This window comes from Diachasma alloeum, unplaced genomic scaffold (assembly GCF_001412515.2).
Source record: "Diachasma alloeum isolate Michigan unplaced genomic scaffold, Dall2.0 Dall_scaffold_00285, whole genome shotgun sequence".
Taxonomy (NCBI): Eukaryota; Metazoa; Arthropoda; class Insecta; order Hymenoptera; family Braconidae; genus Diachasma; species Diachasma alloeum.
Window position 1 is genome coordinate 997,227 of NW_021680424.1, and position 20,881 is coordinate 1,018,107.

Here is a 20,881-nt window from a genome sequence, read left to right on the forward strand (position 1 = left end):
CCTATCATAATCATCCTCACTCTCCTCAACCCCCACCTCCCCATTATTATTACCAGTATTGCACACAATACCAACATCCTCGATTCTCAAAGCATAAGAAAAGCCTGGTTTCTCGTAATCGATGTAACACTGTGAATCCCTATACTGATTATAATTATTGTCATCATGACAGTTAAACATACCATGATAGTAATCACCTGAAAAGTAACTCGGTGCATGATGATTTGTGCCGAAATAGGGTAACTGATTGTGTGCATGAAAGTTTAATGTTGCAAGCCTGTCCTCTAACTCACAAATATCATAGGGTAATTTTGCTCTGTGTAAGTAATTATTATGATGATACTCATATTCCCAATAATTCTCTTGTCACACACAGTCCTCGAGGGACATGAGGAGGGGATTCACGTACTCAAAGCCCTCGAATTCACTCTGATCAATTTTTTCAATGACTCTCGTGTCATCTGGAGTGAGATGAACAGGCTCGTTTGTGAATTCAGGTGGGAAATTTTCGAGATCTCTCTCGGATTGTAATTTAGGCTCGTAAGGTGGTGTCACCTGCTTCTGCTCCAGCATTGTCCAGTCGATGGCCTTGAAAAAGGCATGAGACGCTATTTCAATGAAGGATTTTTGACCCTCGGCACAGCCCAGTCTGTTGGCAGGGTCTTTATTGAGGAAGCCCTTGAGAACGGAAGCTGCTTTAACAGACAATGATCTGGGAATTCTAATAGTCTTTTGGAGGATTACTTGGAACAGGTAGTCTTCTGTGTTCTGATCTGGATTTTCAGAGGCGCCAGCTATGTCGAAGGGGCTACGACCCGCCAGCATCTCGTAGAGGAGGACACCCAGGGCCCACCAGTCCACCGAAAAACTGTAGTCCTCACCTCGGAGAATCTCCGGAGCAATGTAATTCGGGGTGCCACAGAATGTCGCTGTTGTGTCACCCTCACGTACACCCTCTTTGCACATACCGTAGTCTGTTAGCTTCACGTGGCCCTCGTGATCCAGGAGGACATTGTCCAGTTTCAGATCGCGATAGATAATCCCTGTGGATGGAAAAAAAAATGCATTGAATGAACATCCTAGAAATTTTTCAAGTGTTGAAAAACTAAAGCTAAATAACTAATGCTCACCCTTATTATGTAAAAAGTTTAAGGCGAGACTTATTTCGGCAGCGTAAAATCGTGCATGCTCCTCAGGAAGACGGCGTTGTCTCTGCATGTGGAACATCAAGTCACCCCCGCGTACAAATTCAATAACAAAAAATAAGCGCGATGGGGTTTGGAAGCATGAGTGAAGTCCGACGAGGAATGGATGATTGGAGGCCGTTTCAAAGACATGCTTCTCAGTCTGCACCCAGTCAATGTCCTCATCGTCCGTGACCAGTGCTTTCTTTATTACTTTCATTGCGTAGATTCTCCTCGTGCGTTTCAACTCCACCATAAGTACTTTCGCGTAAGAGCCACGGCCAATGACACGAATCAACTCGAAATCATTGAGGGAATACTGTCGCTGCATGTCACTGCCACCATCAGCACCTGCTATGGCGTCCAGGGCCAATTCTTCTCCATCTTCACTTCCGGAAGCTGAGGTGAAATTATCCCATAAAATTTTTTTTGTGTAGAGAAAAATAAGTCATCAAATTTATTATCATTCATCGAAATTGGGTAATTTATTCAGGAGATATTGACGATTCCGACGCTTCGATGAATTAAATTTCAAATTTTACGAGGGATATTATTGATAAATCACTCACGTCTACGAGCCTGTTCCTCAAGAGCTGGAAACTCAGCAGATTCATCTTCCAAATGTGCCGTTGGACTGCACTGCGGTGAATCCGACTGTGCTTGATCGCCATTGCGGTCAGAGGACGAGTGGTCTGGCGTGTGTGGTGGTTGTTGCTGCTGTTGAAGGCTCAAACACGGTTTTCGTACGACTTTGTGACACTTCTTGTGTACAAGGAGTTTACACTGAATACACTTGAAGCCCTGTCGTCCCAGTCCCCAAATGCGGTCTTGGCAGAATGCGCAAAATGCTCGCTAATTGGAGGAAAAAGAAATCCTTCACTCTCAGTTGTCACTAAAAATGAGTTTATCTCTATAAATAGACGACAATGGGGAGAGACTTACGCGATTGAAGCGCTTTGCCTGGAATATGTGACCATTCACTCTGTACAGTTTCCTCCATCTTCGAGCGCCACGTCTATAAATACTTCCTGTTGTGATTAAAAAAATGCTATTAAAATACGCGAATCAGGCTGGGGTGTAAACGATCGAAATTACCCAGTATCAACGATTGGAAGATGATTATTTGAGCACTGTAACACTCCATATCTATCGAAAATACGATCAGTGTGGACTAATTTATAAATTGGGAAGTACTGAATTCACGGGTAAAACATTTGGCCCAATCGACTTCCCCGCAACTGTATACAAAACATTCGGCTTAATGACAGTGTCAACTCTAAAGGCCAGGATATGTCGATAAATATCATCCTACAATCGAATTTGGAGTTTAGCCAGGTGAACATTGTCGTACCAATTTAAATGATAATAATTCATCGGTTAATGTCAGTGGATGGCTATATCACTTTATCTGCTCCAGAACTTTGGTAATTGATTCTGGGAACGATGAGGAAAATCGTACGAGGAATTACTGTACAATTTGAGCAATCGAAGGGTGAAATATCTATTTTATTTTCCTTGCAATTCGTTGCTGACTTTTTTCTTCACGAATAATTGAAGAATTATCGCTTGTACTTACTGTCTTCGCCCTGACATGGCATCCCCGGTGCTGCTGGAACATTGGGAAAAACTGGAACAATAAATGTTTTACACACTTGTTAGCGCCAATTAAACGTGACAATTGTCATTAGAAGCAATGCATGAATTTCATGGAATGAAAGTTGGTCGGAAGATTGAATGGCCTGGAAAACAATGGAGACAGTTTCAGCATCGAATAAATTCACCGATTGACTTGGCGTAATTTACATTCGATTACGATGTTAATTAACTCATTTACTCTGCACGTGAATACCTGGCTACAGAACAGAGACCTTGATGGTTATTCAAGCCCATGAGTATCCCGTGGTATAAATCAGGATAGCCGTACATTATCGGTATCCTGAACATTATATCATTAGTATCGAAACTCATTATTCCAGTGAAAGTCACGGGTGATAACACGCATGACGAAAAATTGAGGAATAATTGAGACTAATGTCCTGGACACGCAGTCACCCCACGTTACAACTGATGAGACAGTACTGACAACAGAATAATACGTAATTTTCGATTCGTCGATTTTATCAGGGGCTTATCTCTACCAGTGAGCGGATTTGAGAGTTAATTTTTGTGATAGAGAGTGATTAAAAGTTCTGCGCGATTGACCTCGTTTTTTTTTCATCAGTCAAAAAGCACGGGAACTCCGAGCGGAAGATATTTTTGTATTCCTTGAGATTCTGCACTCCATTGTTTCCCTTGAATCTCGGGTCAGGTTGAGGGTGGGGTGGGGCGAAATGGACACTTTACGTTTTTTTCAGTGTTCGTAACTCGGAAAAATAAATTCATCAATTGAGCTCGGTCAGGGCTCGCCGCAGAGGAAGAATTGTTCTTCGGAAGAAAAAATTATCCCGTTTCATCAACAGTTCAATGAATTCAGTAGCGAAGCGGTAAAACGGTTCAAGTCGATTTGACGACTATTGCTAAGTTTTCAATGAATGTCTCTCAATCTAAGGTAGATAGCCAATTTTTTGTCACAAACTTTGTTGCAGCTCTCACAAAATCTCCCTCAGATTCGGAGATAATGCCATAGTTCTACCGCTCCGCTGCTGAATTATTGGCATTATAAAAAAACAAAGTGTCTGTGTTGCCCCACATTAATGCAGGGCCTGTTGGGAATATATTAACATCGCTCACTCGTCATATCGGAACATGCGGCACAGAGACGGAGGGAAATAGTTTTCGAGTGCAGTTGCTGGTGCGGGAAGAATAAGGGCGGGTGAGGAAATATTCAAAGCCCCGATACCATGAAAATAGAGTTCTATATGTTTACGAACGAATGAGAGTGCGCATCTCCCAGAGATCGAGCGCCACCAAGGACTCATACATCTAATATGACCTAATACGACCATGCGTATTTAGCCACGCCTGTTTTTTTTTCTCATTTCCAGGAAATAAGCACACTGGATGCATTTCATGGAACGAGAAAGAAAGGCATTTTTCAAGTCAGAATGCAGCCCGAGGAGATCGCGTGATCTCAGCAGGAGAATTGATTTCTCGTTTTTTTCCTCTTACTTTATTTTTCAGCCTCTTGTGACCCTAAAAACGGCAACACACCGTGTCGACGATCCTTTTGATCTATTTTATTAAACACAGATGTTTGATCGAAATGAGAGGAATACGTGTCATGAATATCTTTCGCAAAATCTGATACTTCAACCGATAAAAAAGGCATCAAGAGGAATTGAATATATTCAAATCATAATTGAACATGTGACTGACACGAGATGCGATACTCCCCTGGAGTATTAAAAATCCCAGCGTGAGAGTGCACGGGAGAACGTTGCAATAATCAACGAAATGACAACGATAATTCGGGGGATGAGAACATACCCCACTTGATGTCATCGAGCCGAGCTGTGGCATAGGGAGGGCGTGGTGCTATTGGATAATGTTCAGATGCAAGTGATGACATAGAAGTGCCAGGATCAGCCGGTTGAGCACAGGGGCCATGAATAACACAACTACCAATTCCAGATAAGCTGGTTCTGCTGGATTCATAAATAACTTCTGGCACGATTATTTCATCCCCAAGTTCGATATCAGTGCCATCGTCATCTGGATTATCAGGTCGATCGAATCTCAGGGATCTGTGGCCCTTGAGCCGACGATCGAGTGATGATGTTGCTGCTGCACCAGTTGACATTGAGGAGTGACAGAGCACATCGGTGTGGACGAATTCTTGGCAGTGGGCCTCGTGTTTTTGTGGATAATGCAGGCCCATTGTAACGTGTGGCTGTTCGTACTCGGCTGAATCACTGCCAGGCGATGGTGGATAATTACTCGAGCCCGGTCTGCCCATTAGCCCCGAGGATAATGTAAATTCATTGGGCAGACTTGATGATGTAGCCGTTGACGTTGCACCCTCCATCATTCCGGGGGTGCGTTTACCAGCGGCAACAGCAGCTGCTGCGGCTGCGGCTACTGAATATGTATAAAAGCCACCACCCTGGGTGCTCAATAATTGACTGCTATCCTCGGATGCTAAACCCAGCTCTGAACTCTGCACCCCCGAACAGCTCTGCACACCCATCACCTCACTCGGTGTTTGGTACTGCGACTGGGATGATTTATCCTTCTCACGACGGGGCGAACGACCACGATCACTCACTGATGTTGCGCTCCAATAACCCCACGCCATATTTTTTTCTTTATATTTTTACTCGAGAGTTTATTTCAACTGCTCTACGATCTATACGAGTTATCGCTAATTTAGAATTCGTTGATTGTGGTTTTTTAAATTTTAGGTTGAAAAATCTAGGCTTGAGGCCTCGCTCGGGTGATTAAGAATGTATAAATTGTTTTGCGCCACTCCTCGATTTTCGCCCACTCGAGGTACGTGCCCCTGCCGGCTATGACCAGCGATCGATCTCACTCGAGTTTATGCGTTTTTGGGGGCTGATTCGACAGATCGAATTCATTAATCGGTTAACAGGTGCACTACTGATGCGTTTACTTCCAATTGTCGGCTATTGACTGGTGAATTTCAGTTTAAACTGGATTCAATCAGCACTCAAACTGCTGCAGAAATTGTCAATGATCTCGGTGACAAGTAGTCAAGGCTCGAGCTGTGATTCGCAGTGTTCGGAGTGAATTTTGAGATAAAAAATGTAATGTAGGTCTGAGGTGGGCTTGGGCACCGATGAGCCAAGTACCGTACACTCGGCTCGTGGAATCGCTATCGACTGCGGCTAGAGGATGTTACTTGGGTGCCGCCGCCCGGCGCAACGGAGTTCAGATGCGCAAACTCGAGGTTTCGATGGTGAAAAAAAAATAGCGAAACATTGAGTATTTTTTTCGCTCGAGTGTCGTGAGGTTTAATGAAACCAGGGGTGAGGGGAGAACAAGGGGGATGAGGAATTCATAATTTGTGGGTGTCATTAGAGATCATGGGGGCATGAGGATGAGGATGGGGGTGAGGGGTGGTGGCGGCTGTGAGGATTGGCTTGGCTCCTCTGGGGGTGGTGAACGTGTCAAGGTTTTTAGGACGATCTTTGTATCTAGGGGTGAGAGTGTGTGGGGAGCAGCGGGCGCGGGGGGCTGTGTGCGTGAATGAGGAGCCGACGAGGCGTGGCCTTTGCGGTATATCAGGCTGTTTCATTAAAGATCGCATTGCTGGAGGACGTTATGTACCGAAAATGTTTATTGTCGGGCGGGAAAAATAGTGCTGCGGGGGGCTCGGGCTCTCTTTCACTTTTCCAGTCTGGAGAATGGAAATTGGAGATGATGAGGGCGGAGGGGAATCGTTCGTATCAATTCTTCGGACGATATCTCGGAATTCAGGGGAGATAGCGAGGGCTTCGGGAGGAAGTTTTTCTGTTGCTTTTGTTGATTGCTCGAGTTTATCATAGGCGGATTCGAAATGATATTGTGGAGGTTCGGCGAATGGAAATTGAATTGCTCGGAATTCAAGGGAGATAGCGCAATTTTTGGGGGAATTCGAGATTATTTTTTGGAGGGAAGAGGAGAAGTGTTCAAGAGTTTTTTTTGTAACTCTTGTCTTTTTATCACCTCTTGAATTTTATTCCACTTCTTCCTCCAATCAATTATCTCTCACTTCAAGAGTTTTTAACATTGAATTTAATTTTATCTCGAGAAAAAAAAAGCATGTTCAAACAATATTTCTAAAATCTCCACAAAACTTCCTCAAAGAAATTTCGCTAATGACTCATTGAATTTGTCATAAAGTTATCGACATCGAAAAAAAAATGTCAAAATTTCGGAAATAAAAATGGACTCACCATGTATTGTAATGCCAGTATCCTTCTCAAGCTCATAAATACGAAGTGCCTCATCCAACTCCTGCTGTGAGACAATGCGACACGGATCCCCCTCATCATCGACCCACTTCATAGTGAATTGATCTCCACCGGTGCTGCTTGCTGCATCAAATCCGCATATCGTCCGCATTTCCTCTCGCAGACTGTCAACCGTTATACTAGGCGTGATGTATGTTATCTGGACCTCCCTGTCAAATAATCACACGTCACATGAGTACCGCTCCAGATACTTCATCAAAAGGCATTTAATTCCCACTCCAGTGGGAATTAGAATTCCCCCTGATTAAAATCACAGTTTCCGTTCTTCTCGCAATTTTCATTGGGCTGTCAGACTAGACTTGTCATGCATTCCCATCGTAAAACGACTGAACTAATTGAATTATGTCAGTGCATATTTACCCATTGTATACTATTTTAACTCTTATGTCTGCATTGTCACTCGTCTGTGTGGGCATTTTAGCTCTGAAGGACCTCACCACTTTCCCTGCAACACCATTGAACGTGGACATGATGAAAAAACAAAATCCAAAGCCCTTGACATCAGAAAAAAAAAAACAAAACCCAAAGCCCTCTTCAAAACAGAAATAAACTCAATTTACCAAAGATACTTTTGCTCATTATTCCCAAGGATTCAAATAATCTCTGAACATTCTCTCATGTATTTTCATCCCACGAACTCAACAACTCATTCACATTATTCTGAACAACACGAGAGACTGTATTCAGTGCAGAAGCACGACTTAATTTTTTTTCTCAGTCTCTTAATCGTTTTTACATTACGTAGAATCCCACACAAGTGTAATCCATACATACCTACGTACATACACATACATCGATACATTTGAAAAAAAAGAAGCGAGAGTGCAGCGTTGAAAAATTCTTGACAGCCTCAAGAGTGTTCGGGGGTATTCGATAAATAATTAGCAAATGCTCATTCACCGGTGGACCAGTTGATTTATTAATTATCTCCGGATGTTTTTAAACACAAATTTGAGGCTGAAACAACGACGTCTGCGTGTGCAATCTCTTCTGACGAAAAATCACCCGTTTTAGTGAAAATATGAGGCTCGTATGACTCAAATAATGAAGCCCATACCCATTTTGTTGTTTGATCCCAATTGGAAAGAATGGGTGAGTGTTAAGTGGGAATTGTAGAGGGAGACAGATACTCGAGGAAGCAAAATAAAAGAACGTACCAAATAAAACCGGACAACGTCAGAATGAATTAGGAGAGTTTATGATTGTTGAAATATTTTAATTGGCAAACGACGCTCGGGGTATCCCTGGTGTGGCGAGTGGAGAAGCAGTGGAGAGGTTCTGTGGGATGTCCTCAGGGGAGATTTCCAATTGGCGACTGCTGTTGGAGGGGGATATCGACGGGTGATTGGTTGAAAATTGTCGTCCAAAGTCGTCTTTCTGACGTGTGAGGCGGTGAATTTGTGTTTGTATTTAGTTAACCTCGTTTGGTCGTTCAATTCAGTGATGATTCAGTGATATTTTTGAGGAAATGTCCCTCAATGAGGCGAATCCCGAGAGGATTCTCAGAGATGTCAGGCAGGCATTTCCCATTCTCGACGGGGAAGTGCAGTCTGTGTGCTCCGACGACGAGTACTCCAAGATAATAGAGGGGATCAGGGCTGGAAATGCTGGGGATCGGGTCAGGACACTCGTCATCGAGGAAATCAAGTTTCATATCAGACAGCAAGTGGCGCCGGCTTTCTGGGCGAAATTCACCGGGAGTTTCGATGAGGAACAGGGCTTCGAGCAGTTCAGGAGTGCTGTCGACGATCTGTACTCCCGGCTCCTGGAGTTCCTGCCCCTGCTGAAGAGGTTGGAGATGCTGTCGCAGGTCAACGAGCCCCAGAGCTCCCCCCAGAGTCAATCCTTGAATATTCTAGCTCAGTTCAAGCTGATTGTCAGGTCCACGTTGTTGAGCCAACTACCAGTGGCTCACGATGTCATTATAGAGCAGTTTTACAAGATTGCTCTCAATGTTTTCTGCAATACGGATTCACTGACTGTAGATCCTGGGGGAATTGCGGCCTCTCAGTGCGCCGGATGCAATAAAGAAGTGGACAGTTGCCAGTGCCAGATGATTGTTTACATGTTTCATGAAACTAATCGTAAATTAATTGAGCTGGAACTGTTGGAGCGATTAGTTGGGAATGTCCTGACGTCTCTCATTTACGTGAGAATTAAGGATCATGTTCACAGGGTTTGTGACAGGTCTCTCGATGTGTCTCAACTTTCGTCTCTCGAAACTTGGCTTGAAACAGTGGTTCTGAGCTGGCTCACACGAATATTCTCCGGTGGCTCTTCCAAGTCAGTCTCACTGGACTCCAAAATCCGAGATGCAATATTCAAATTCAAGAGGAAACTCTCGTACTATCTCTACGAGACTTACACGAATATCAGGATTTCTCAGCTATTCAACATAATCATCGAGTACCCGGACTCCCAACCAGCCATCGATGACCTTCGGGTCTGTCTCGAACGAACGGACTTGAGGAAGTCTCTGATAACCAGCCTTCAAGAGGCTTTAAAGACCAGACTGCTTCATCCTGGGGTCAACACTCCGGATATTCTCACTGCTTACATCGCTGCTATTAAAGCGCTGAGGCAGCTCGATCCTACTGGGGTTCTCCTGGAGACTGTCACTGAACCTATCAAGTCGTATTTGAGGAGCAGGAGTGATACAGGTGAGCAGTCATTCAATACTAAATTCAAAACAATTGCAATCAGGGAGAGCCATATCCATAAATTATAATTACTGTTAAATTATCAAGTCTTCAATTCGTTAATATTACTCGTAAATTGTAATTAGTGAAGTAACCGACAATTTATATATTCAAATTTCCAATTATTTATTTTTATTAATCAGTAATTTAATTAGGAAAATTGATGATTATTTGGATAATCGAAAATCCCTTATAAGAAATTTACAATTATTTACTGAATAGAAAATTTACAGTTCTATGCTAAATATATTTAATTTACCATCAATTGGAAATTGAGAAGATTAATAATTTTTGATAAATAATAACTTTTTACTTCGAAATTGGGGACGAATGAGTTTAAAATGAAATGAATGGCTATTTCATTTTAAACTATTAAAGAATTTCATATCCTGGGGAAATAAATGAATACCTTTTTAATTCTAATTATTAATTAATTTGATTTGCAGTCCGATGTGTGGTGAGTGGTCTCCTGGACGACTTCCCCAGCGACCTAGCCGACGAACTAGTGAAGGGAGAGTCTCTCCAACTGGACGATGGTTCCGTGGACGAGGAGAACGAGGACTGGGAGAAGTGGATGCCAGACCCAGTCGACGCCGACCCAGCAAAGTCCAACCAAAGAAGAATGTCTGACATAATCTCAATGCTCGTGAACGTCTACGGTAGTCAGGACCTCTTCGTCAACGAGTACAGAACCCTCCTGGCGGATCGACTCCTCTCCCAGCTGAACTATCACACAGACAGGGAGATTCGACACTTGGAGCTGCTGAAGAGGAGATTTGGGGAGAACCAGTTGCATTACTGCGAGGTGATGCTCAAGGATATTTATGATTCTAAAAGGATCGATGGGCTCATCCAGACTAATCCCACTTACAACACCGGGGAGGAGTGCTCGTCATCTCCAGGATTCTCCACTTCAGCTCTGATACTCTCGGCCCAGTTTTGGCCCCCCTTCAAGGAGGAGTGGAAGCTGAAGCTTCCCAAGTTTGTGCAGAATCAGTTGGATAAATACGTTAAAACGTTCGAGACACTCAAGGGGAACAGGACACTCTGCTGGAAGCCACACCTGGGGAATGTCAATCTGGAGATCCAGTTGAGGGACAGGAAGATTGATATCAGTGTCACGCCCATCCATGCCACCATCATCATTCATTTTCAAGAAAAGAATCAGTGGAATGTGGAGGAATTGGCTGAAGTCATGCACGTCCCTCCGACGATTTTAAGGAGAAAGATATCGTTCTGGGTGTCTCAGGGGCTGTTGAAGGAAACTGAGAATGACGTGTTCCTGCTGCAGGAGGACAGCAACACGAAGAACAGATCGGTCGCAGAGCATTGCGTGGAGGAGGAGGAGGTGGAGAGTGCCATGGCCAGTGCCAGCGACCAGAGGGAGGAGGAACTCCAGGTCTTCTGGAGTTACATCGTCGGCATGCTTACGAATCTGGACTCCATGCCTCTGGAGAGGATTCATCAGATGCTCAAGATGTTTGCTTCACAAGGGCCTGGAGCTGTCGAGTGTGGACTCCCGGAGTTGAGGCAGTTTTTGGATAAAAAAGTCAGGGAACATCAGCTGCTGTTTTCGGGAGGACTGTACAGGCTTCCTAAGCTTTAAATATTGTGTGTGAAATTTAAAAACATGTTTGTAGGATTTTTTAAAATACAATTGCATTAAACATGACGTTTTTGTTATCAAATTCATTTAAAAGAGGGGAAAATCATATGTGCGGGGAAAATGTAATTATCGAATAGAATAAAAAGAACTTTTGTTTGCTAGATTTATTTTCTTGAGCTTTTCATTCTGTATAAAAGAAAAAAATTATATAATGAAGGTGAAAAAGAAGGATTAAAGACATTTAATCTATTGCATTTGGGGGGCAGTTTCATTGTCCTGGGCCAGAGAGGGATTTGTCCATGAACTTCTTCTTGGCGAAGCACAGCCACCACTTGCTGGGCTTACCATTATCACTGTACACTCTTTCTACAAGGCGAGCCGCAGTCTCTTGCCTTATTTGCTGCAGATACTGCCTCATTTGATCTGAAATTATTTTTATCAATCAGTTATCTTTGACGTGCCTCACGGAGAGAATGATAAGAATGAAGGAGAGTTACCAGCCTCAGCAGAAGTACTTGGTTTAGCGTAAACAGAATTTAGGGGGAATCCTGGATCTCCTGGAATATCGAATTTCGAAATGGCCAGGGAATACATCTCGTTGAGGGCTTGATTCTGATTTGCGCACTTCTGGAGCTTTTTTAAACACTCTGTTATGTAGAGAGTTATGTAGATCAATACCCTATCGGCTTCACTCTGAATAAATAAGTTAAATGAATAAAATAATGACGATAAATAAATTAATGAGAAATGTAAAGGAAATTTCAGCCAAATTTTTTTTATAAGTGTAGAACAGTTCAAACCTTAATTTCATAAGTTCTGAAGAATACATTAGCCCTGAAGAAATACAATGCCTCGTCGATGATATCCTGCTCAGTCTCTGGGGGGCAAGAAGGAGCTGGCCCTCGAAAGTTCGTCCTCAGGGGCAAAAGTGCTAGATTCCCAAGACATTTATCACTTTTGACGAAACTGGAGTGATACGCCTAGATATCACAGTAAACAATTTCTCATCTAATTCATCAATTAAACATTGCACAATAAAAAAAAAAACAATTAAACATTTTTCTCAATCATTATTGTCAAAAGGTTACGCCCACTTGATTGTTCATTTTGACAATGACCCAGTGAATAAACAAAACGATAAAAGGAGGTAATTACCGGCATTGCAGGTGTGTTATTCAGCTACAATAGTCCTCGATGTCCTCAAAATCACGATTCAATTATTGATATTTTTATTCACTCCATAAATACTCTATAAATTCAGAAAATTATCTATTCTTCACTCTTTGGAGCATGAATCACGACCGACATTATTTTGTTTTTTTTCTCTTCAGTAGAGGTAAACGCAGGGATTGGCTTTATCGTCAATAGATCGAGCAAAATGAGGAGAATGAATTACCATCGAGTTGCCGATCTCTCTGGCTTCCGCGCCCTCTTGGTGTCACAAAACTTGCTCTTCCAAGATGGACGTTCTTTCCTTCGTGTACTGATCGTGCAGGGTGAGTGTCGGTGAATGATAATCCAAAATAATCATCGACATCCTTTGTTTTTCGACGAGCAATGCATTGAAAATTGAATTTTAATGAAATAATCCACGAGTTGTCGAGAAAATTTTTGTCGTTCAGTGGATTTATGAGTGAAAAAAATACGTTTAAATATTGTTAACCTCATTGAAGTGAACATTGGTCATGCGGTGAAATGTGTTTTCTTGTAATCGGTGGAGATTAATTTCCTTTTGTTTTTGTTGCAGGTAGACACGATGGGTGCATACAAGTACATGCAAGAGTTGTATCGCAAGAAGCAGAGCGATGTGCTTCGTTTCTTGCTTCGTGTGAGGTGCTGGCAGTATCGCCAGTTGACCAAACTTCATCGGGCACCCAGGCCGTCACGTCCTGACAAGGCACGTCGTTTAGGATACAAAGCTAAACAAGGTAATTGTTGCATAATTATCTCTCTGTAATCGTTGTGAGTAGCTACGTCACATCCCAGGTTTTTTTATGATCTTGAGGGGGTGAATTTGGTTTATTCATTATTGATGTTTATTTTCTGCAGTAATGTTAGCTTGAAGGAAATGCTCACTAATTTAATGAGTAATGAAGGCTCATTTTTGCATTAAAATTTAATTAGCAATCGAATGATGATTCGTACATGCACCACTCTTAGCCTCGCAATGAAGATTATGTATTTCTGACGATTGCACTTTAAAATTCTGTCCCTCAAGCAATTCTAGGTATTTTTTTTTTAATTTTGAAATTACTTATGAATCGAATGATGATTTGTACATGCACCACTCTTAGTTTTCTGTGAAGATTATGTACGTCTGATGATGGTAATTTAGCAGTCTCGTTCAAAGTTATTAATTTTTTGGGGATCAAGGGAATATACAGTCAGTTACGAGGGATTTTATTCGATTGTTGTAATATTTTTTGCAGGCTTTGTTATATTCAGAATCCGTGTACGTCGTGGTGGACGCAAACGCCCAGTCCCCAAGGGTGCTACCTACGGTAAACCCAAGAGCCATGGTGTCAACCAGTTGAAGCCCACCAGGAAGTTGCAGTCCGTTGCTGAGGTAATAAATTCTTCCTATTCCCAGACGAGGTCTTTTCATCGGCGAAATGTATCATGTTGAAATGGCGTCAGCCCTTTTAAATATTCAATTAATTCGTAGAAATGAGAACAAGAATTTTCGTTGATGAGTGTTTTTCTCTTTTCCTATTTCTCCGTTAATTTGAATCCATGCCATTTCTCCATTCAACAACACTGAGTGATGATAACATTTTTAGCAAAGAAAATTCATGATTGTATTTGCTTCCTTGGATGTCTGAAGATTCAATAATTCCCTGATTACAAGATTAATTATTTCCTTTCACGAAAGAGCTAATGAGAGTGTTCTGTCATCCCTAGGAACGTGTTGGAAGACGTTGTGGTGGTCTCAGAGTCCTCAACAGCTACTGGGTAGCCCAAGACTCATCCTACAAATACTTCGAAGTCATCCTGGTCGACCCTGCCCACAAGGCGAGTATTTTATGCATAAAAAAAATCTTCACGAGTTACATTTTAGTCTGAAATAGCACTGGATGATGAAAAACTATTGCTTGAATGCTCAGTAAGTTGGAGACTTCATTTAAGGAAAAGACTAATACCAAAATGGATAATTTTGTTATTAGCTTTGTTGTTTGAATGACATCTCTCGCCCTGGCAGTGATAGAAAAAAGAATTCTCGTGACTTTGACAGTCCAATGCAGATTGTTAAACAAAAGATTGCGCCTCAAAAATCAGAGGAATAATTTCGTTTTCATGTTCTCCAGGCTATCCGCAATGACCCGAAAGTAAACTGGATCTGCAATGCAGTACACAAACACCGTGAACTCCGTGGAAAAACTTCATCCGGAAGGAGTTCACGTGGATTGGGCAAGGGACATCGCTTCTCACAGACTATTGGTGGTTCACGCAAGGCCGCATGGCTCAGGAGGAATTCCCTGTCACTCCGAAGAAAACGATAATCAGTTATCTACCGTCTGTCATAACAAAAATAAAAATAAAAGCCGTTTTTCTAAACGCCAATTGCTTTACATTCATTTCAAAATTTTCCTCACAATTAATAGCTACCGATGATTCTTTTATTGATATACAAAATATATTTTATGGCCTAAGCTACAATTATTTTATACATTTACACACATGGAGTATACATACACGTGACATCACACAAAGCGGTAATTTTTCGAACTAAAAATGTGATTTGATTCCAATGACGATTGATTAAATAAGATTCGAGTGAAGCTAGCGAGATTCAATAAATGCATTTTTTTTTTGTTTGTTAAAAGCTAGTTAATTAGCTGGAACAGTTTTTGGCCAGATGCCTAATACGTAAGACTCGATTTCACACTCGTCTATTCCTTTTTGGATTTTGAAGAAACCGTTTTCACCCCAGTCCGAGCCCCAGGAGTTCGCGACGATCTGAAAATTGAATAGTTGGTTGACAAAAATCGTCATCGCCCTCGCTAAATTAGTCGGAATTACTCGATGGAATATTCACCCAATACTTCGTCGGTGGATAATTTCCATACATCTCCTCTCCCCATCCAACTATCCGCACAGAGTGGTAGCCAGAGGGGTAAACCTCGGCGGCTCTCGAGTGTTTGTATATTCCCCTCTGATAGGTGAAGAAATCCTGGTGGACCCTCATAGTGGCTGTTGAGGCACGAATGAAAGGGAGAATCGCATAATTCAGTGTTTTATGACATTTATGAATGCCACGGGTGAACTTTTATTACCTTGGACCGGTCCCGATATGAGAATTTCTTGCATTATGTCCGTCTCGTTTCCAAGACGATATGCAGGACCCACTTTGTATAATTCCGTTCTGAAGGGATTTGGCGGACTTCTGCAGCCCGCTGCCTTCAGATTCGTTCGTTTGCGGATTTTGCATTTGTCGTTCATGCCAGACCAGGGGTAGCAGTCCTCATCAACTACACTGCAGTTTAAATAAAACCATCATCATCATTATTAGATGAAATGCCTTCGGTGAAATGATTGCTTTCGTTTTTTGCGGAATTTCTTTTTTTCTATTTTTTTATTTCTCATTCCAATTTAAAAAAAAACAATAAAATAGAATGCTAGGCAGAAAAATCAACGTCTATCTGCTTCATTCCGTCAAATATTCACTGGAAAATTGCATGGCTAAACTGCATTTTTTTTTAAATTGTTTTTTAGATAATTTTTTTGTATAGGGGAGACTGGGATAAAATGGACACTGTAGACTGTTTCAAAATTATTCATTAGTCAGAAACAAATTTATCAATTGAGCTCAGTTTAGGATCATCACAAAGGGAAAGAATTGTTCTTTGTACTGAAAAAAAAATTATTAAATTATATCAACATTTCAACCCCTCATTAACATTTAAAAAAAAGTCAAGTGTAAATAACTAATTTCTCGCATTTTCTCAAATTTAAAATCATGTTTCATTTCAGCTCATACCCGAATTTCCTCATGTACAGCCACGCACGATCTAGATATCCCCCTCTGCACCCCTGCTGACCCCTATTATTGCATGAAATTAAATTCTGTGCACTGAGATAAACCGCCTCGGCGCCTTTGCTCATCAAAGCGAATCTGTCTGACGCAACCTGGGCAGTAGAAACGGCCCACGATGCTCCGCACCATCCTTGGTCCTTGACATTGGATATATCTCTCGGCCATGTCAACCTCGCGTCGAACTCTCGTGGCAGTGCGTCGGGATTGTAATGTCTCTTCACTGGGTGCATCTTAGAGACCTAGCGAAAACATTGAAAAATAATGCCCCCCATTCTCGCAATCCTGTGAATGAATTCGCGGGGTTTATCTGTGACTCACGGATCTGGAAGGATTCAACGTTCCCAATCGCAATTCGATTCCGTCGGTGAGGGTTCGGCCCCAGAATTTTGAATAATTCCCTGGTGTCCAGCCCAGGTCCCTCTGACGCTCCAACTCTTGCAGTAAATTCACGTCCATCAGACATCTATTCTCTTCACAAAGAACTTTGGCGGTAACTCCTAATGATGAACACTTGCTGAGGAAACAATTAACAAATAAAAAATGCGCAGTTGGACGCGAAACAAAATGTTTTTTGTTTCGAACTTCTTGTTTCCGCAATTTTTCATCCGGAAGAATTTTTTTATTTAAATGTGCCCGCGACTTTATTTATTTATTTCATCCGGCGAAGTTTTTTCAAAGGAAAATAATTAAATTCGCTAAAAAAATTTAGTTACCAAGTATTACAGTTGAATTGGAACGTCTGACCATGGTGGTAGTATTTCCCCTCGTGAAAACACTCTGAAAGTATCGAAATGTATAGCAAATCACCAAGAATTTTCTACCGTACAATTTTACGATAACCAATCCCACTATTTCCTCGAAGTCGGAGTGAAACTCACGTCTTATTTCGGCAATGACCGATGAATCTTGAGTGGGCAGTGTAATTAGTTTACAGTGCGACCAGTAATCTGGACAGCAGTCTTCTTCCCTCGTTCGATTGCAGAAATCGTCGCAGTAGCAGGTTGTACTCAAAATAGGAGCACTACAATCATCCTGTCTCCCTGCGCAGCATCTTCCGTTGTTGTATCGGCCAGCGCAATAGGGCCCAGGGGGCAAGCCCGAATAATCTGGTATTGCATGTGCAATTGATAACGATCCGAGGACAAGGAGAATTGCTTTTATCGTTAAACCAGTGTCTCGTGACATTCTGGGAAAAAATTCAGTCCTTTTTTTATCTCAAGAGTTTGTCAATTATGAGAAAGCTTAAACTAATCCCGAGAAAATTCTATTAATTTTTTGTTCGCTCAAAGTAAAATGAATAGAATTTAACAAAAACATCGAAATCTATCAATTTTTTTTCTATCGAATATTTTTGTAAATAGTTTCAGAGAAACCGCACTGATAAATTCCTGAAATTCCCATAAAATCTCAATGTAGTTCCAATAGAATTCCAATTGAATTTGCGGTTGAACGAGAGCCTCGTGACATTTTACGACCAAGAAAAAGTTTTATTGAAATTTTACTGCTGTTCTGTTCCAATGCCGAGAAAATTCTATAAATTTTTTGTTGCCTCACATTAAACTAAATGGAATTGAATATTTCCATAGAAATCGCCCTGAAAAACTACAAAAATTCCCATTAAACCCCAATATAATTCCGATAGAATTCCACTAAAATTCTCCACCAAATCTTTCCCTTAAATGATTTAATGCGTAAATCCATGCATTAAAAGCGGAAATTGTATTACATTATTTATGAGTATTTGGGGTAGTAGACTGGAACCAGTATAATCGTCCATCAATGTCTCAATTTGAAAATATCTTTTACGCAACACCAAGCATCGATGCTTTACTTTATTTGGCGTTTATTAATAGCTCGATTATTTTTATACTTTGTTGTGCACGTCCATTGTCATTGCGGTTATGCAAAGGTGACTAATAACACTTGTGCACCCCAGTCAGCGGAAAGATAATGTCTCTCATATTTAATTCATAAAACGCATTAATTACGATTCTGGAGCGTGAATCAGAGGCTCCGCAACAGCTGATGACATAGTAGTGAGATTCGATAAAGCGTTACATAGCTATCCGTTGACAGCGTCAATTGTTGACGCGACTTTGCGGCAATAAAAAATCTTTCGTTGAATGGGCCGACGTCATCGACAAATGCGAATCAGTAATCGATAAAACCCCTCACTACGATATTTTCGAAAACCCGGAGACGAAGTATGCGACAAAAGGATTAATAATCTTCAATTCGCTCATCAATTTAAACGGGTCAAGAGCAGTTTCGCATTCACACAGACAAGTTTACATTCATTTTGACGTTTTAATTACTTCTGCGAAAAAAATAATCGATTAAAATCGATGGGAATTGCTATCCTTGACATTTATAACTCATCCAAAATGATGTTAACGATGTTCTCCTCTTGTTTACGTAAAAGATATTTTGAATGACGTGAAGAATCTCCGGGATAAATCTCCAGCGAAAATATTGTTGGATCATCCAGCATCTTCGGGATGCGCCTGTCGTCGAGAATTAATGAACGATTCAATTATAGCGTCGAATAAAGCACCATGACACCGATCCGGCGATCATAACTGACAGGCCTAATTAGAGCGAACACTTAGACTGCGAAAAGTACTAAACAGGACCCATCACTGTCCACCTTTAGTCAAATACGTCACGAGCTCTTTCGTTGCAACCGAGAGATGCATGGAGATGAAAACCGAAAGATAATAAAGGGGAAATGGTTAAAAATCGTGAAAACCATGACTCATAAACTGCCTCGCGGCTAGAGCTTCTTCATCTCTTTGATACGGAGATAGTGCAGCAACGTTCTATTTCACGGGACATCCGCGTTAGCCTGGCTTTAGCTCTTTCTCTCTCAATCTTCCGCAACTCTGACCACAGGGTGAAATACCATTGAATCTTTATTTTCATACCAATGCCGTGAACCATAGGATTAAGTCACCGGGTAAAATGCTAAGATGACGCCTCTGGATTTGCCAATGATACGTCTCTGAGATGTTCATTCACAGCGGCCTTCTTTCCACTTTTTTTTGGATTATGAGGATTGAATTGTAATTGATTCAGCGTGACGCTTGGTAAATATTAACGCGTGGAATTTTTCGCTAATTTTTCAGGCTGATAACGGTAATGTCTCTCTCATGGTCGAGAGGACATGATTTATTTCTCTGTAAAATCGAAATCCATTCATTTCATCTCTTCGAAAAATCGTAATTCGGGGAGAATTCGAAATTCCAGGCTTTAGTATCATTCAGTTAATTAGTTTGGTTATTCATGTGACATTTACGCGTCTTCGGTGAGAACTGGATGCTGCAGATCGAACTGAGAAGAGAACAGCCTTGATGTTCGTCAATGTGATCAGTTAATTTTATTCAGATTTTTAGGAGAGGAAAGTTTCGCGGTTTAACGAAAAATGTCATTGTGATGCATTTATGATTATTATCTTCCTCAGGAATTTTGCTTGATATAAAAGAACCCGAGTTATCACTCTCATATTACGAGATAAAAGTGGAAATACAGTCTCGGGGACGTTACAATCGCTACGGGAATACCTCAGAAAATCAGAATTTTGAATTTACTTAGATTTCCGGATTTTTGTAGTCAAACAATTATTTTGGAGTTGTACAAACATCCGCGCGGGTTATTTCTGGTCTAGAATTATCGATGATTTTTCGGCGATGGGAGGAAAACCGCGCGGACAGATGAAAATTCCAAGTGCAATTTTTTATTTCATAATTTTTTAAATTGTGAAAATAATTTTCCTACAATTGCTGATGCTTGATAATTCTGCGAATTCCACTGTCGATTTTTGTCGAGTTTCATTCATGAAATACATTAAAATAAAAAATACTTACGTGAATTCACTGTTTCTCATTCTTTCGATTCACAAGTTAATGCAATTCTCCAGGGCAATATCAATCTTCTTATCAGGTGCACCGATGGATTTACAACACTTCTGAGAGTAGAATACAGTTGGTCTCAGTTACGCGAAAAAAAAAAACTGAAATTATAATCGTTCCCCCGTTGGCCAGCAACTGCTTCGCGACTCGAAAGCACGAGCCGCACTGACCCCCCCAGTTGTATACGAGGTAAAGTCAACGTTGAACTAAGACTCGACTATCACAATTCGGTTTAAAACCACTCTCGCACGTCACGCCTTTTTATTCTCGCGCACTGTATTACGAGAGTTACAATTATAAACTCAATCAATTCTGCAACGATGAATATGCGCCCTCAACGAATTTCTCGATTCGGGGAATCGCGAATCGATTGTTCTCGGCAATTGCTGGGTGATGGACATTCTCTGCCATCTTCAAAGGGGACATTAAATGTTTGCTAATAGTCAATTATGTTGAGAAGGATTATTAGCGCTATTTCTTCGTTATTTATCGCTGGCATTGTCCATTTGGGTTTTACGACTGAAGGCTGCACTTTGC

General features: G+C 41.4%; 5 protein-coding genes across 10 annotated transcripts; 2 read left to right on the plus strand and 3 right to left on the minus strand.

Annotated features, from left to right (window-relative positions):
- Positions 1-177: 177 nt before the first annotated feature.
- On the minus strand, positions 178-8,383 carry LOC107038545 (atypical protein kinase C). 6 transcript variants are annotated; one of them, XM_015257715.2, is made up of 8 exons: positions 8,254-8,383; positions 7,457-7,541; positions 7,019-7,245; positions 2,761-2,811; positions 2,127-2,212; positions 1,754-2,036; positions 1,131-1,583; positions 178-1,043 (listed from the first exon to the last, which is right to left on the minus strand). In XM_015257715.2, exons 2-8 carry the CDS (start codon positions 7,510-7,512, stop codon positions 367-369), a joined length of 1,833 nt encoding a protein of 610 aa, XP_015113201.1. In that variant the 5' UTR covers positions 7,513-7,541; positions 8,254-8,383; the 3' UTR covers positions 178-366. The 6 variants fall into 6 exon arrangements, with proteins under 6 accessions (XP_015113201.1, XP_015113200.1, XP_015113197.1 ...); XM_015257714.2 differs by lacking the exon at positions 8,254-8,383 and adding an exon at positions 8,154-8,162; XM_015257711.2 differs by lacking the exon at positions 8,254-8,383 and adding an exon at positions 7,871-8,144.
- Positions 7,914-11,625, plus strand: LOC107038546 (anaphase-promoting complex subunit 2). Its single transcript, XM_015257717.2, has 2 exons — positions 7,914-9,756; positions 10,242-11,625. Exons 1-2 carry the CDS (start codon positions 8,565-8,567, stop codon positions 11,399-11,401), a joined length of 2,352 nt encoding a protein of 783 aa, XP_015113203.1. The 5' UTR covers positions 7,914-8,564; the 3' UTR covers positions 11,402-11,625.
- LOC107038547 (actin-related protein 2/3 complex subunit 3) lies at positions 11,533-12,740 on the minus strand. Its single transcript, XM_015257718.2, has 4 exons — positions 12,557-12,740; positions 12,202-12,381; positions 11,899-12,094; positions 11,533-11,824 (listed from the first exon to the last, which is right to left on the minus strand). The coding sequence occupies exons 1-4, from the start codon at positions 12,560-12,562 to the stop codon at positions 11,670-11,672; spliced, it is 537 nt and encodes a 178-aa protein (XP_015113204.1). The 5' UTR covers positions 12,563-12,740; the 3' UTR covers positions 11,533-11,669.
- A 90-nt stretch (positions 12,741-12,830) lies between these two features.
- LOC107038549 (60S ribosomal protein L15) lies at positions 12,831-14,962 on the plus strand. The gene is made up of 5 exons (XM_015257720.1): positions 12,831-12,897; positions 13,149-13,329; positions 13,831-13,967; positions 14,303-14,413; positions 14,707-14,962. Exons 2-5 carry the CDS (start codon positions 13,158-13,160, stop codon positions 14,899-14,901), a joined length of 615 nt encoding a protein of 204 aa, XP_015113206.1. The 5' UTR covers positions 12,831-12,897; positions 13,149-13,157; the 3' UTR covers positions 14,902-14,962.
- A 34-nt stretch (positions 14,963-14,996) lies between these two features.
- On the minus strand, positions 14,997-20,619 carry LOC107038548 (tubulointerstitial nephritis antigen-like). The gene is made up of 8 exons (XM_015257719.2): positions 20,300-20,619; positions 17,315-17,622; positions 17,150-17,213; positions 16,755-16,950; positions 16,380-16,675; positions 15,676-15,875; positions 15,438-15,592; positions 14,997-15,358 (listed from the first exon to the last, which is right to left on the minus strand). The coding sequence occupies exons 1-8, from the start codon at positions 20,317-20,319 to the stop codon at positions 15,230-15,232; spliced, it is 1,368 nt and encodes a 455-aa protein (XP_015113205.1). The 5' UTR covers positions 20,320-20,619; the 3' UTR covers positions 14,997-15,229.
- Between the last annotated feature and the right edge of the window lie 262 nt (positions 20,620-20,881).